Source organism: Pieris napi, chromosome 7 (genome assembly GCF_905475465.1).
Source record: "Pieris napi chromosome 7, ilPieNapi1.2, whole genome shotgun sequence".
Classification (NCBI taxonomy): Eukaryota; Metazoa; Arthropoda; class Insecta; order Lepidoptera; family Pieridae; genus Pieris; species Pieris napi.
Genome location: NC_062240.1, coordinates 9359989 through 9377150, shown reverse-complemented (window position 1 = coordinate 9377150; position 17162 = coordinate 9359989). Strand labels below are relative to the sequence as shown.

At 34.3% G+C, this 17162-nt stretch overlaps 1 protein-coding gene across 2 annotated transcripts in view; it reads left to right on the top strand.

The window, feature by feature from the left end:
- Positions 1-17162, top strand: part of LOC125050953 (LIM domain transcription factor LMO4) — a 145881-nt gene that overhangs the window by 102644 nt on the left and 26075 nt on the right. For both annotated transcript variants that reach the window (XM_047651052.1, XM_047651051.1), the window contains exons 3-4: positions 11186-11344; positions 11646-11823. In XM_047651052.1, the coding sequence (XP_047507008.1) occupies positions 11186-11344; positions 11646-11778 (292 nt within the window). In that variant the 3' untranslated portion in view covers positions 11779-11823. The remainder of the gene's footprint in view (positions 1-11185; positions 11345-11645; positions 11824-17162) is intronic.

Below are 17162 nucleotides of genomic sequence, written 5' to 3'. Positions count from 1 at the left end.
CCGTAAATTTTAAAATAAAAGTTTTGTTTTAATACATTTCTATTACCATAAAGAAGCGATCGAGTTTCGTATTAACTTTGTAATTCTCATCAACGATTAATACTTCGTTTAAAGGGTAAAAACACTAATTGCGGACACCTTACCGGTAAAAAAGTGAGTGGAAACGTTCGCGCGGAATGTCAGCGCATTCGCTTTTAGTGCTCTCCCATTTTTTCAATTTAATGTGTAGTATATTAGTGTTGTTATTATTTGCAGCATCCCTCGCGTGCCGCCCCACCTGCCCCACTCGAATTAGTAAACAAACGTCTTTACGAGCGCTTTTACGATCCCCACGATATTTCGGTCTCGCACACGCTCTTTTACGACATAATGAATTTGTTGATGAACTACGTACTAGAAAGTTTCGAAATAGACGCGTCTGGTGACCGCTACCGTACGAATCTTGGGAGCTTTAACGATTCTAAAAGAATTTTAACTGTATGTATTGGGTTTTTATGCTCACACAAAAACAATACAAACGTCAGAATATCGAGAGTGATAGTGTGAAGCGGGATTTTTAATAAGTCAGACGGTCGCGGTTCTTTAAATTGCCTCCACTGGTTACAACTTTTAATGAGGCGAAATTCCCCGTCCGATTCGATGACGTCGCCTTAACCTGTTCGTTAGCGCAAAAACGGGCTTCACTAACGCAGCATTAGAATACACCCCCAGGGCCTTGGCATACCGATGACTATATTATGTTTAATTTCAAGCCCTTCAGCGCAAAATTCATCACCAAATTTTTAAAAGATATTTTTACATTTATCAATGTTTCGAGTATCAGTCGTAGTGGTCCATCGATTTTTAAAAAAAATAAAAAATAAATCAGTGGCACTACAACCTCTTTAGGTCTTGGCCTCAGATTTCTGAATCTGTTTCATGATCATTTTAAAATCTAATAGGCAAGTAGGTGATAAGCCTACAGTGCCTGACACACGCCGTCGACTTTTTGGTTCTAAGACATGTCGGTTTCCTCACGATGTTTTCCTTCACCGTTTGAGCAAATGTTAAAAGCACACATAGAAAGTCCATTGGTGCACAGCCGGGGATCGAACATACGACATTACAATAAATTATAACAGGACCCAACAATTTCATTATTGAAAATCCCAATAAAATTGTTTTGTATTTGGTTTATTATAGTTATTGTGGTATATTAGAATGGTTGATGGATTATTTTCCGTCCAGTGTATCCCAGCCTTAACCCAAAAAGATGGCCCCTGATTTGTGGCGGACTTTCTCTCTGTTGTTGTCACATTAGCAAATAACTGCGAGGCTAACTTTGCCGATACGTTAATGATGTCGACGGGATGTCTATTACGAGAAAAAACTCTTTTGTGGCTCCAAGATGCCGAGTCTCCTCCATTAACCGATAACCACGTGACTTGACTTAACCGCGACAAACTTTTTAAACTTTAGAAAAACACTTTTTACGGATTTGAAGTTATGTTTTATTATAAATTTACAATTAAATTTTTTTTTTTAAAGTGTTTTTCTATGTGCAAAAGTTATGTCAATTAAAAAAAATTACTATTTTTAAAGTTTAGTTAAATAAATTTAAAAAAAAAGAATATCTTTCGCAGTATCTAGTAAATTCAAAAGAGGAATTACATTATTAACAATTTTCTTAACTAAAAACAATAACTAACCTTAAATGACTTAACCGCGACAAACTTTTTAAATTTTTGTTAAATAACTTAAAAAAAAAATATCTTTCGCAATATCTAATAAATTCATAAGAGGAATTATATTATTAACAAGGAGTCCCTTTAGGCAAGGTTCCGAAGATACTAGCAGCGATCCCCCTTTGAATAGTCAGACTAAATCTTTATCCGAAGTAGCTGCCAGTTCTTCGGTCTCCTGTGATGTCGACTAACCTATTTACTATTTTCTTAAAAAGCCTTACAGCGCTGCGACCCCAGGACCAAGGGTCTCGACGCCGAATGGGACCAAATATTCGGAGTATTAGTTATTCCCTGTATTCTCATGCTTTAGCTTTTTCAGCCGCATCACAAGCCGCACCAGCTCTGTTGTTGGTAAATTAGACTTTTTAAGCAAACATTCAAAATTTACACGAACAACATCGATCAGGGCAATTAGGAGTTAAACGGGTCCAAATAACGGATTTATTAGATAACAATTCTGGAAAGGTGAAAAAGGTCAGAGGGGTGTTAAAGGATGGGTGTCTAATTAGGGAGGGGTGCAGGTAATGAGCCGCGATCGCCGAGCCGATAGAAGAATATTTACGCGGTGGTCGCTCTGAAAATTGCGAGGTTTTGTTTTAAAAGCGGTAACCGTTTGAGTTTTGCGATTAAGGAGTTTAATTAGATCGTTGTTTACAACCTCATTACTGTAGGTATCCGTAGAATGGGTTCTGATATCGTCTGATATAATTTATTACAATGAAAATTCGGATTGTATATCGTAATCAACATTTGCGTTACGGTTAAGCCTGACTTAATTAAGAATGTTATAATTCCAAATAGAGGGGTGAATTAATTAGGCAATGACATTTATTTAATAATTAATCGATTGAATGAAAAATAAGTTCCAATTGAGACTCATTTCCAGTCCCACTAGGGTGCACGCACAGAGCACCTGTGAGTGCACTGCATCCGGTCTGTCCAATTACTGAGCCCTTTACCCTAAATAAAGCACCCTAACGGTCCTCGCCGGACACCGCTTAAATGTACGCCGAGATTCATTAATGATGCAAAAATATGAATACCCTCTAAGTGCTTTTACGGAGCTCTCATGAGCAAATTAAGTACCAAATTTTACTACGCAATAAAGCGAAGTTTCTCACAATTATTCAATCCATGCCATCAAGCGTGTGTCGATGAAGAATTAAGTGCTATTCTTTCTGATCCAGTTACCTAGCGCCATCCATCTCGGTCCTATCGTGAAGCCATACTAACGAGACACGTTGCCGCGCGAGACGCGATCAAAAACAATCGAAATAAAGTCCGATATCGTATTGCGGGATGAGTTCGCGCTACCGATTAGATAGCTGCAGTTTTTGTTTGATCCAGCAAGTGAACGCTCTTATTTAGTTGGCATTAAAGGTCATTTTAGCTATGTGTATGTCGTTAATGTCGCAAAATCGCGATAAAGATCAACGCAATCGTTTCGCATCGGCACCCTTTATTTATTTAATCAGTCTGAGCGACAGACAATGTGCTATTGTAACTTTTGATATTGTGTTTACCGCTGGTCTAAAATAGGAGCCTAGACCACACTCGTTTAATATGACAGATAACAAGCTATTCTCAATGTCCTAACAAAACACATTTCAATATAATATACCAAATCGTTTATTAATACATTTTATTACAATCCATTTATCAAATTCAAATCAAAATAAAACATTTGAATGTAAATTAATTACAATAATCTCATCTCTATTTATTTAATATTCAGTTAACGTTATTTTATGCTTAGATCTTAATTAAAACTCGAAACTCAGGCGGGTGCTTCAATTATTACCGTAGCGGCAATAATAAGCATATAAATGATGAATTTATTTTATTAGCATAGAAATGAGTTCGATGGCTAATCGGTGCAGCGTCAAAAATGTTTAATTAAAAAGATTGATGCTTACCGGTACCGGGGCGCCAGAAGTACAGTGAAGTTGCAAACTTATCTAATTAGTTAGCGCGCACCCGACCACCCGCCCGCCCAGCGTAGGGCGGGTGACGGTGGGCGCGCGGGGGCAATTAGCGGTGATAGTCGATTAGCTCATCGTATGAGCGCGGCTTTTGACAAATGTTATGTGCAATAATTCATTATTATTTATGAGTGTAACAGATAATTGGTGTAATTAATACGCGAGCTTGTGGCCAATTAATTTTGATGCGTTTGACCGATGCTATTAGTATAATTATAAGCGTCTATTGTAATTAGTATTTTATCCTAGCGGTTTGTTTACCTGCAGTATTTTACTGCAACACGCTACACATAAGATAATGTGATGTTCGGCTATAAAAGTTTTTATTCGTGACACAGAACATTGAAAAAGCTCCCACCAAATAGTTGAACATAAGTTTAAGATTATTAATAAAGTTGGCGATTGCGAGTAATAACTAGATAATTGATTTTAGCAAGTTGATGGATAAATTAACATTAATTACGAAACTTTCTCCCGGCTCTTCGAACAACAGGTTTTATTAATATAACTGTTTGAACATTTATACGTATACCATGTTTTAATTGAAACTGTAAAGGAAATAAAAGCTGTATAACGGTAAATAGTTTCTAAACTAGCAAGTAAAGGACAAGTTGTAAGAACATATATAGGGCGTCTAATTGTCTAGGAGAGCCGCAATCAGCAGGACCCGCCCCTAACACTTGTTAGGTTTTTCCTCGCCGCACTAATAGTTTCGCTAAGCGACCACTGGAGTGGAACAAGGCGTTTAATTAAAGAACGCTCACCTCACGGCCCGTTGTCGGCCGGCTCATCGCATGCGCCTTAATTAGTTTCAGACCGCCCTAACGGGCTTATTTTGTTTTTCTCGGATAATTTTTAATTAAACGCTTGATTAAAATGAAAGTTTGCGTAAGTAGCGAGCGAGGAACAATCGGGCCGGAGTTTAGGATAATGAATTGATGGTGTTACTTTGCTCGACGCTCGCAAGGGACTTAATTAAAAATCGCCGATAGAGTGTGTAGAGGGGAGTTGGAACGAGTTTATGGAACTTAGTCCGGAGCCTCTGTTGTTTTACTAGCTATGTCAATTTGAATACTAGATTGCTTCACAGCTACGTGTTAAGGTTTGTTGATGATATATTTTTGTTGAATTTTTCAAAAATATCGCGTCAATCAACATCGTTTGTACGAAGAAATACCAACCGCTTAACATATTGATTTTATTAATATTTAAATATGCATACGTTTTCTACTAGGAATATGTATATAAAGTTTGTCTGCCGACGTAATAGCAATAAATCATTAAATAAACCTTTACTACTACAATTTACTAATTAATTATTTACTACTACAATAAAGCCAACAGCAATTATAAAATTTCTTGTCTTTAGCTTCTGTTTTCATACATATCTGTTCTGTGTTAATCATAACAATCAAATATACCTACAGTATTTACAATTTTCTTAACCTACATATTAATAATAAAATTTTTGGTCCTTGTGGCGGTGTACCTTTAACGCTGGCAGCATTTCCTCGCTGTATTGCGATATTTATTCGTTGAGCGAGGAAAGCACCAGCTCTGAGCTCCCCGGTACTATCAATCAGGCGCCAACTCAAATCTTTAATTAGCGCCTATGCACTTGAACCCCACGGCCCAAGAGTCACACATTAATTCGTAATATAAAAGTTCAATAGACTAAAGAATTTCTGAAATTAGCGCCTTGAATAAACACAACTTTATAATATTAAGTGTATGATAAAACATTCGCTCTCGCGCATCCTATGAACGTATCAATCTCGCAAGTTAAGACGGCCCGGGCGGCATGCGTCATTAGCAAATTCTTGACTTGTCGACGCCACGCGCCCACTAACGAGTTTCTTGCTAACGACGTGCTAACTTGATACACCTAACATGCATTGTGATTATAACGACATCCGATAACACCTCTACTTTATGCCTAGTTGCCGTAACTAGCGTAACACTCGTTAAATCTTTGCGATTTCGCGACTTGTTAGGGATTCTAGAAAACTTATCCTGCAGTTATGCATTTCTTGTTTTGAATATTGTAGCTGAGTTAACATCGTCCAAGGAAAGGTGGTGTGATTCCTATCTCAACTTTCAAATGTATTCGCTAATTTTGTTTATACGATAGTGAAGTTATTCGATATTCAGTAATAATTTTATTTGAATTTGAACGATGGACATAAATGGAACTTAACAAAAAATGTAATCGGAAAATGGGAAAATGAGTTTACGTTATAATTATTTATCATATTTTCCACAACCGGTGTCATCAATTTCAAAATACCTAATTTACGCTACCAAAAATGTAGTAGGCATTTTCTATTGTTATGATCTCTTCTTAAGACTTACTGGTTGGTTACTATGCGGTACTTTCACTATTTTGACAATTATACTCGTATACAGTTGCTTATTTGTATAGCAATAATTACAATAACACTATGTGATTATGTTCTAAAAAGAAAATCTGGTTTTGTTAAATTTAATATTTGACACTAAGATACAATAATAAACGGTACATCTAGATAAATTATTAATAGTTTTATCCCTGTGGCAGATATAGTGCTGTTTACATTTCCTTATATTGTGATACTTAAAAGTTGAGCGATCAACTGTACTGTGGTCACCAGTATTGTCTAAGCGTAAGTCCTATTTATTTGAATAATTTTACAATTTCCCCTAAAAATACAAAAGCCTCTTGGCTATTATAAAACACTTTCCTTTCCACCGAGTGTATAAGTGGCCGTAGATTGACAGATGACTCTACTCCCGGTTGAGGCGTCTTCGAATCGACGCAACAAGTACGCCGGAGAACACGATAGACTTATGTATAGCATCTATTTTCCTACCTTCGATAAAGAGTCTGATTGAATTTTTGTTTAGTTATTATATATTATTGTCATTTGGTGGATTACGTTACATACAGAACACATTGTACTTACGTTACAGTGAAGTAGCCAATGGCTACGGTTTCTTCATTGGTAGATGTTAAGTCATAGTAGTTCTTTCGAAAGATCGCATCTTAACACTGAAAATAGAAGTCAGTACGGTATAAGAACACGTACCTCATTCACCTTATTATTTATTATATTAAGCATAGTATCTAAAAATATACTTATAGAAATATACTAGGTTTGTAAAAACGTAATGCAAAACTTATTTCCGACATATTGTTGTAATGGAAAAAAGCATATTCCTCAATTATAAAAGTACTATAAATACATGTTCCCGCATTAAAGTCTTTAACTAACTTCCTCTTTGGATAGAGTTTTAAAGACATTTTAACTATTTTGATTAGATTTAGGTTATTAAGGGCCGTTGTGTATTCATCTTAAAACCTGTGAATATGGATTGGACCGTTAACATTACAACTATCCTTCAATCAAATATTAATAACTTTTAGTTAAAGATCTCGACAACTCAATAAAACTTTAATACCAATTACTTGGAATCTTATTTATTATTTACTAGAATTCATTTATTCACACTTAGGATTCGAGGAATATTATACAGAATCCTTTCACCTTTATTCCTCTCACTAATGATCTCGCTGAGAGGTTTTAAATTATGTTCCTTATAACAATCTGAAGTCGACGTATACAACATTCAGAACGGGAACGTCTCCGTAATGAATAAAATAACGTGTCAAGATACAGTCTTCATCTTAAATTAATGAGAATTCGCGTATTCAATTTTACACGTGACGTAAGGAAACAAACTTCGACAAAGTTTAGCATACAGAATTCTAATTAATAGACCTAAAAGTTTTCGATTAGGAATTCTTAAATAAATCACGAATGCGAAAGGATTCCTTTTATCAGTTAGATTAAAGTTCGAATGAGAGATGAAAACAAATTCATGTGTCCTTTAATTTATTGAAATGTTTCAGATTTTGAAAGTTTCTTAGTTTGGTGTAATTTGTCTTAGATGTTCGGAGTTTCGATTTGTTTAATTAAATACGTCTTATGTTATATATTAACATTTTGTGATATACATATATTTTTTTAAATTGTCAAGCTACAGAACTCAACAGCAATATATATTAATATGCCTAAAGTTAACTTAAATACAAAAATTAAACGTTAGTAAATAAGTTTGTCGTAAGTATACTTAGTTCTTCTAAGTTCTAATATTAAATCTTTTAAAATAGTCTTCTTAAATGAACCACAAATAATGAAACCACACTTGGATATCACCACACATAAACACGACGATTTGACTATTCAATGAAAAATGTATTGAGTCCTTTAATTCAAAAAAATGCCGTTGAGCTCCCTTTATAATGCGAGAGCGACCTTGGAGCCTCTGTAACGCAGCTTTGCAGGAACTACTCGAGATGGCTTTAGTGGGTATTGCTCACCCAGTATCTGAATAGCAGAGATTCTGGTGTGGGTCGAGTCCCACATACCCCTGCAACTTTTGGGGCAGGGGATGCGTAAATGCATTTTCACCTCGGATATCAAAAAATATTGTTGGAATATTCCGTTTTTTAATCACGACAAAGAGAGAGATACTCTTTTAAAATCTAACATGGTAAATTATATATGTGAAGTGTGCAATTTTACATAAGGGTAAATATCGCGCAAGAAAATAACTCCGATAGGCTTGATAAGTTTCACGAACTCCAACATATTTGCGTGTATCGGCTCCCGCGACCAACACAAATAGATTCGTATGTTTGTCTTGGCTCGGTTTAATTAATTTTACCTTCATACACCGATACCTACTGTTTGTCGGTCGTTCCTTAATTGAAAACGCTCTTACCGGAGTAAATGAAATCCTATTTGCTGCGAGTGATTGAAGCGAATTTATCTTTTAAGACTTTCAAATTTATCTTTTGCCACAAATAATTTTCAGCACGAAGAGTCAGGTAATTAAATTTTGATTGCTTTCGGGCTGATTGTTTCGATTTATTAATATTCCGTCCGGCTGTAAATAATATGCCGTCCGCTAATGGCTATTGCAATAATTACTCATTAAGTATTAAAGAGGAGTATTAAACGGAAACAGCTGCATCGGTGTTCTCGGCCGTGGGGTGACTATGAGCGAATCGACATGTATATTGTATGTAGGTAAGTACAATATACATCCTAAATTCATAACCAAAAATGTCCGGAATTATAATTGAAAAACTTAAAGGACCAAGCTAAATTAGAAATTAGAATAACTGAAACTTAAAAAAAACATTTAAAAAGTATAAAACATTTACAAGAGATAATACCGTTTTAACCGTAACTATTTTAAATAATCACTAGTGGACCCGACAGACGTTGTCCTGCATGATATTTCAAGCAATAAGTAAAGCAAAGTATGAAAGTACCGATTGCAGCGCCATCTGGCGGGCTGATTTGTGAATCTAAACCATTCCCAGATCCCCTTGAACACATACAAAAAATTTCATCAAAATCGGTCCAGTCGTTTGAGAGAAGTTCAGTGACATACACACTCACAGAAGAATTATATATATAAAGATTGTCAATTCATACATAAAACAAAAACATTCGACGATCGCTCTTAACCAAAAAATGTCACCTCATATAAAATAATATTACAAAACCTGTTCAACACAATTCATGCGCCTTTTAATTATTATGGTAATAACCAAATAAATTGAAATCATTTACAATAACTCTGCAACACGATCAGTTTAATTTGACAATACAATTAAAATTCAATCTTTGCGAGTAATTAGACTGTCTGTTTGATTCAAACATTAATTGTACATGGATTTTAATTAAATAATAATTTTATCCTACATTATAATCAATTAAATATTAATTATTTTATAGTTGAGTTCGCAACTTAAAGCTGTTGAGAGAGATGTGAAGAACAATACAACTAAATAAAAGCAGCTATATCTGGAATACTGAAGTATCATGATACTTATAAAAATATCTACTATTCGATATATGTCTAAAACGTTACGCGAGTTAAGTTTGGTGGCGGTTGTTGTATAGATATGTTCAAATATATGTTAAAACAAACACTTTGTTTGATGCTGGGTAAAAACTGGCTTTAATTGTTTAAAACATCAGCTTATAACTAAGATAATATTAGGGATAGTGGGGTTGCGACGCTGGATTAACAAAAAACTAATTTGACTTATTGAAGAGTCTGTTTATCATTATCGGAAACGAGATTGTTAAATTACAATTTATGAGTGTGGTAAAAACTAAATGGCTCATTTTGGCTTCAAGTGGGCGATGATTGCTTACATTTTGTTAACGCTACTACTTATTTACTAAAATATATATACTTAACTAATGTTAGGTTACATAACTGGCGCTTAAATACAATTTGTCTTATATACAGAATAGAGATGTTACTTCAATGAAATTTTTGTAGACGAAAAAATCGTCGTTCAACCCAAACTCATTGCTAATAAAACAAATACATATTTAAAAGCCCATGTATTACACGAAGTGATTTATAACGTTGTACTTGTCATTATATTATTTTATGAACAATTTATCAAAGTTTAACGGGCAATAATCGTGAGCTTGTTACCCGTTACCGCTATCTTAACATCAAGCATTAAATTTAGCATTCTCAAGTGAACCGATAAATTGAAAGCTTTCCTTCCATATTTCTCTAATGCGAAAGCTTTGACCGATCCAGTTCTATTTTCCTCATATATTAGAATGTACAAATCAAAAGACCTTGAGAACTATTAATCTGACCCTTTAACAAAAAATCCAATAAATCTTGCAAAATTTCTTCAAATTGTAACAATAGAGATTTATTTTATTTATTAATAAATAACTGGTATTATAGAACTGTTAACACGAATAAAGAGTCAGGGAGGACTTTGGGTACTGTAAAATTTTATTCAGATTAATAGAATAAAGTAATATCGAAGTTTTAACTTATTATGTCCCCTCTTATTGAAGTCGAAGTTCAACTCCATAGATTGCCATTTATATGTTTTGGCTAAGAAATTAAGACCATATAAACTCTGTATTTGTTGAGCTGTGTTAGGCGTGTAAATCCTTTTTTTTTTAAAAGAAAACCACAGTGTTTCTGGTAAAGCTCATAATTGCCTTAAGCTGAATCGGCTATTAAAAAAAGCCAATACGTTTTTGACATACTTTGAGTTTATTCTCGTCTGTGAATGTAAGACATTGTATGTGTAATTACTTCAAAGGTTTATTGATATGAGGCGTTTATTATTAGTATCTTAACGTATTTATCGTTCACTTAAATGTCAATTAAAGCAAAGGCGTGACCTATTGGCTATAAATTCGTGATCGTGTTCTAATAATATATTCAATAGAATAAGGACATCAGATCTTTTGAATGGCATCATCGGAAAACACAACCATCAATATAAATGTTCATATATATAATATTTTATATTTAATTTTAATAAAATTTAAGACCTTTATGAAACTGTACAATATGTAGGTAATACTTTTGAATTGTAAAAAATAGTCTAAATTATCTTTTTAAAAGAATTACATTTTACTTTTGAACTTTCAGAATGTTTGGTTCCGGCGGCGCGTGCGCAGCATGCGGGCAGGCGATACCCGCGAGCGAATTCGTGATGCGGACGAGCGCACCCCAGCAACCTCTACACGTCTTCCACATAAAATGCTTCGCATGTTCTAAATGTGGCTCACACCTCATGCAGGGCGATAGGTATGTTTGCATTCTGTCATCTTTCTTCTAGAAGTCATTATTTGTAATATTTTCTACGTCGCTGGTGTAACCCAACCGAAAGAAAGAAAACTTCACTGTTCGACAAAGATCAGTCGACTAGTATGCTTGGAGCTCTTAGGTCTGAGAGACGCTTATAAAAAGACAATTCAACCTAACCACCCAAAACCAATTGTTGTTTCGCCGAGATTCGAACACACGACCACGGATTATACGCCAAGAGTAGAGCCATAACTGACATCTAATAATAAATCAACTTCAACTTAATTTACGCCTAATCCAGGTACTACATGCTGGCGGGTTCCCTAGTGTGTGAGCAGGACTGGCAGAAGCTAATGAAAAGTGCGAATGCGGCAGCACCGGGGGCGCCTGTCCGCAAGGGCAAGGTGGGTCGCCCGCGGCGGTCGCGGGAATGAGCGCCGCCTGCCCCCGCGCAACACTCGCACAGAGATTTTGAACAGGTACGTTTTACTACTAAAAACTAAAATAATGTCTGAATTTTTTTAAACCTGCCTAAACTATGATAAACATGAACTCTACGGAGATTATAGATGGGAAAAGAATATTGATCGCTAGATGGCGCTATGTTGTATCTGTCTTAAGTATTTAATTGTTATCAGTTAAAATATAAGTATATTGGTGGTCGATATTGGCATTGTAAATAATGAAATATACACAATGGAATTGCTTTAACATGATAATTATTTTATAAATAGCCATTAATAAATTTTCTGTTATCGGTTGTCTTTGTTATAAATCTTATACCTTTCACTACACTTTCTATTTGAAAACAAGAAATATCTCTTAATAATTCACACTTATACAGGTGAACATTTTTGATAGGCGACATTATTAAGCTTTATTTTACTAATAATAATAAATAATTTCCCACTCAAATACATAAAGAATTCACATTTTTTATGATAATGGTAAGGCACGACCACGTACTCTCTACGGAGACTCGTAAATAGTATTTAGATTACAAACGTAAAAACGACTCAACAATGACGTACAGAGAATATCAAACTTACAAAAACATACTAAAATGTCACTGCATTAATTTGACAGTTATGATTTTCATTACCATAGAGATTAAATATCCACACCATGGCACTATAGGCTATGACAGATGAATCTTCTTACCCATTCCTTTGTATTTGTTAGATCATTTCCAATTTATAATAGATAGAGTATGAAAGTGTGCATGTTTTCACACATGTACACTGTAATAATACATTTTAAACGTAAAAACAATACAATTTCCCCAAGAGATTAAAAGCCTATATAAAGTAACACCTTAACGGCCAATTTGCCGTTTACTATCTACATTATATTGAAATAGGCCAATTGGTACTATTGTTATTAGTAATTATAACAATACCAAAGCTCAGTTACGTAGATTACACGTAACGGAGACTGTGATTAATTGTCTGTATTGATTAGCCGGTGTTGATAACGCGGCGAATTAAACTGCATTGTACATTTATTGAATATTTCATTTCACAGAATATGTCGCAGTTGTGTCGTATTTTTCTTAGCATACAAAAGTAGTACGTTAAACTTTTAATCTTTTTATATATTTTTTATTATTCAAGTCTACTTATGATACACGATGGGTTAGCTTATAGATTTTTACTTATGTTTGAAGTAACTTCTGTTAGCTGACCAAAAAATATTTTACGAAATCATAATTAAAATGTCGTAGTACAAGTGTATGTACTTAGGGTATGATTGAGTCTTAGCGCTACTCAAAAATGTAATGGATTTGACGTAAGGGAGTGATACTATGTGCCTAGGTTCGATCTTAATTAATTGAAAGCTACTGAGCGATGCCTTAAGTGCATGTAAGTAAAAGCTTATAAAAATTGTGTACGTACGGCACGGGCTTAAATGTGTCGTAGTGTAATTTGTAACATAAAAAAGATTGTTCCACACATTTTATATTAAAATACACTACATATGATATATTTTTAAACACATCGTATATTAGACATCAATGAAAAAATATTTAAGACGCTATGTTTTCCATTACACCATTTATACGCAAGTAAAATACATCTAATTATAAAGCTTAATTAATGTACACGACAATTAAAACCTTTGAGTACATCTCAACTAATGATCGCGTGAAATGTAGGAACACGGTCTGACCTTTAATTAATTAGCGCTTAAGTCGTGACTGAAAGTTTGCTTCAAGAAATAATTAATATTGATAGTCTGTTACGCTAGATCACATTAATTAGTGTGACATTCTGATATATCTGCCTGTATTTTGAGTGCCAATTAGCTTTAAATATTATAATTGATTTTGATGTTTTCGTAAACAAACTCGGATTATTTAAACGCGTGAATGCAGGATAACAGTTTAAAATAATTGTTTTGATAGATTATTATTTTATTTCGTAGGCAACAGCTTTTATATAAATTACATTTTAAATTTATAATAATTAACAAAGAACGGCCTACGCTAGTAAAATATAATACATACTTATAAATATTGGTATATCTAAGCATATATATGTTTGTGTGTGTAAGGGAGAGTATGTGTGACTTTTGTAGGAGGATATGCCTTTTGTTTTAAAATAAGAAAGCTGTCTTTGCAGTAAGATAATTCTTATTTCAGTCTATCTATCTCTTGTGATGCCACGATAATTACTAAGGGCGACAGTTAAATCTCTCTGTTTAGTGCCAATGCAAACAATTATTCTACTAACTTGACTGATGTTTTGTTACCAAAACATTTTGCTTGCGGATCGCGTTTACTTGCAAATCCGTCTTACTTGATGGTCTTCAAAAGGTTGCGGAAGGTTACGGAGGAAGTTGCCAATATAGACTTTCCTCTGCTTGATGGTAAGGACAAGTACAATTTACGAAAGAAATATATCAGGGACTCGTGTTAAAATATATTGGAGTTGATAAATGGAACAGATTTTGGAGTGTCAATGTTTTGTATGACTTTTTAATCGAAACTAATGCAAAATCACCATACATAAAATATATTAAGTACAAAAACAAAATTAAATTTACCTTTGGAAATAACATTAGTTTTGTTTTATCCATGGAGCTTCCAAAATACAGTTTATAGTACTGCACTGTACTAATTAATAATAAAAAATTCTAATTACCACAAAGAAATGGCTAAGAAATCCCATTAATCTGTTCATTGAACATCAGATCGGTCTTTGTTTACGAGTTCCTTGGAGTGGAACGAACTTAGTATTCTTATTTAATTTCAGCCTAAATATTTCATATTCACACACATTTAATTTATTAAATACTTCGTTTCATAACAATACAGGAATTTGTTTGTTTTGTCCGCAACGGGCGGGTTTATGGCCAACAATATGTTTCTTAAACTGTCCATCAATTAATGAATCAGGTAATTAATGGTAAAAAAAATAACAGGAAATTCAAATATTGTCAGCCCTATTGTGGTACATCATAAACCTAATTTCTATCATATCAACAAACTTTAACTGTAAGTGGCTCATCATAATCATAATAATTTATTTGCAAGAATATGGTATAAAAATCTTATGGTTGTACAATCTTAACTCCGCATATTCTGCCACATATAATGGCGTGCAAATTTATCGTACATAATTAAAAATTAGAATTTTACTATATTACAATCAAACCTTATGTGATTTTATAATCACATTATTTATTTTTTATATCCGCACAATCAGTCATATAGTATATCAGTCATCCCGAGAGCATTATTTGTGTAAAATCAAATTTAAATAATCTATTAATAAAACTATTTTAATCTGTAAAAATGCAGAATTGTCTTGGAATTTGTTCCTGTCGTTTACTCGAAGAGTAACTTTCAACGCCCACGTCCGGTTATTCTGTCGTTAATTATTTAAATTTAACACAATATTTACGGAAACATTCTTCAACCTTCCTTTTAATAAATCATCAATGAATATGTCTGTTAGGCTCTCGTGTGTTGTGTCTTGTTCAGCCAATCCGGCTTTCTGCTGCAGCAGGTGCTCCTCCACTCTGTCGATCCAGAGGTATCTAGGCCGATCTGCTCTGCTGTACTGCTCTCCGACCACTAGGCCCGCTGAGAAGCCACCTTGAAAGCCTGATCTTGGCCCATGCGCTCAAGGTGCCAATTTTCGACTCCCAAAATATAATAACAGAACAGATTAAACATAACTTTTAAGTATTTATATTAACATGTTAGTTAAAAATCCCATGGTAGTTAACAAAATGTCGTATCGAATCGCTTGATTGTGATTGGTCATCAGCGACTCAGATTAATCACATTCACAAGACATAAATCGTCTTGTTCTATAATTATACAATTATCAAACAAATATCACAATTAACAAACTTAATGAACAAAAAGACTGCTTTAAAACTTGCAAACTCGTCTATAACGCATAGGCTATTTTAACTTCTTTGTCTTCAGTTTATACGTCAACCAAATATAATCTGCTATATTCTAACATAGATAATGATATTTATTAAGGCTTTGAAGCGAATTCTAATTGGCGTACTTCTCGAGGGATAGTTCATGAGTTAATTATCTCGTAGTGGCGACCAACGTCCGAGCGCCGCAGGCGCCACCCACTCGCTTACGGCGTTTCACAAAATGCACTGTTAACCATTTCCAAAGTTTAAGTACTCTAAACTTATTTTGGAAACTAATAAAACTATTGTCCAACTCTTTAATACATTTCAATTTAAACAGTGTTCTACGTTATTTATAAGTAATACAGCACACCAATTAAACTTTTTTTTGTTGATAAACAATTACCAAAGTCTAAAATTAAATGAAACCGTCACTAACAATGACACTTTTGTATGTATAAATTTGAAAGGTTCCACAGCAAATAGGGAGGCGCGAACTATTGCTTTGTGCCGGTCAAAGCGAGTTAATTGGAAACCATGGTCATGACAGCACCTTTGCATTTGGTAAAAGTGTGGGCTCAAAGACCTGACCGTTCACCAAGCTTTGTAACACGATTACTCGGACTTGTCGAAAGTTAATTAAATAACGTTTTTCCAAATTACCCCCTGGGCCCGACATCAAAGTGGTCTCACTTGCTTTGGGAATCTTTTCACAAAGGGCTAGCTCCGGGCTAGTCCTGTCTCTGATATCTGCCCAGGACAGGTGAGATCTCACGTCAAAGGCTAAGTGAGCGGGTAACAAACTCACTTTAAACAACAACGCTTGTAATTTTATCGCAATCAAAGGCTCGAATTAATTGGAGTACCTACATTTGCGTAAGCCTTAAATTATATTTATTTCATTTAAAACGCATTTTATTTATGTATAAAACGCATAGCGGCCGTCTTTCTAACAAAAGTCAAAAATCATTTATTCATGTAGGTTACACAATGTACACTTATGAACGTCAAAAAAGAAATATTCTTTAAGTGCTTCTAATTTTACATTTACTGCCAGTTCTCAAATCAAGGGCTTAGAATGGAAGAGAAGAACTGGAAATAAACTCTACGCCACTCTTTTTAATCGGCAAGTTTTTTGTTTTACGTAACGTATAATATAACGTACTAAAATCTATAACTGTCGAAAATTCACTTGCTGAGACAGGGGATTATGTACAACTGTACCCCGTAAATCCAACCATCTTAGTCATGTTTTCACTTAATAAACTTTAAATTTCTTCATCAAAACCCAAACGGAATTGAGGACACTTTTTGTTCATTATAATAATCGCCCTTCGTGACGATCTCACGGGCGTCGAACCCGCTACCGTTGCGTGTTGCTAATGGTCTACTCTCGCCTTAATCATTTTCGTACTAATTACTCGCTTCTAGCTAAAAG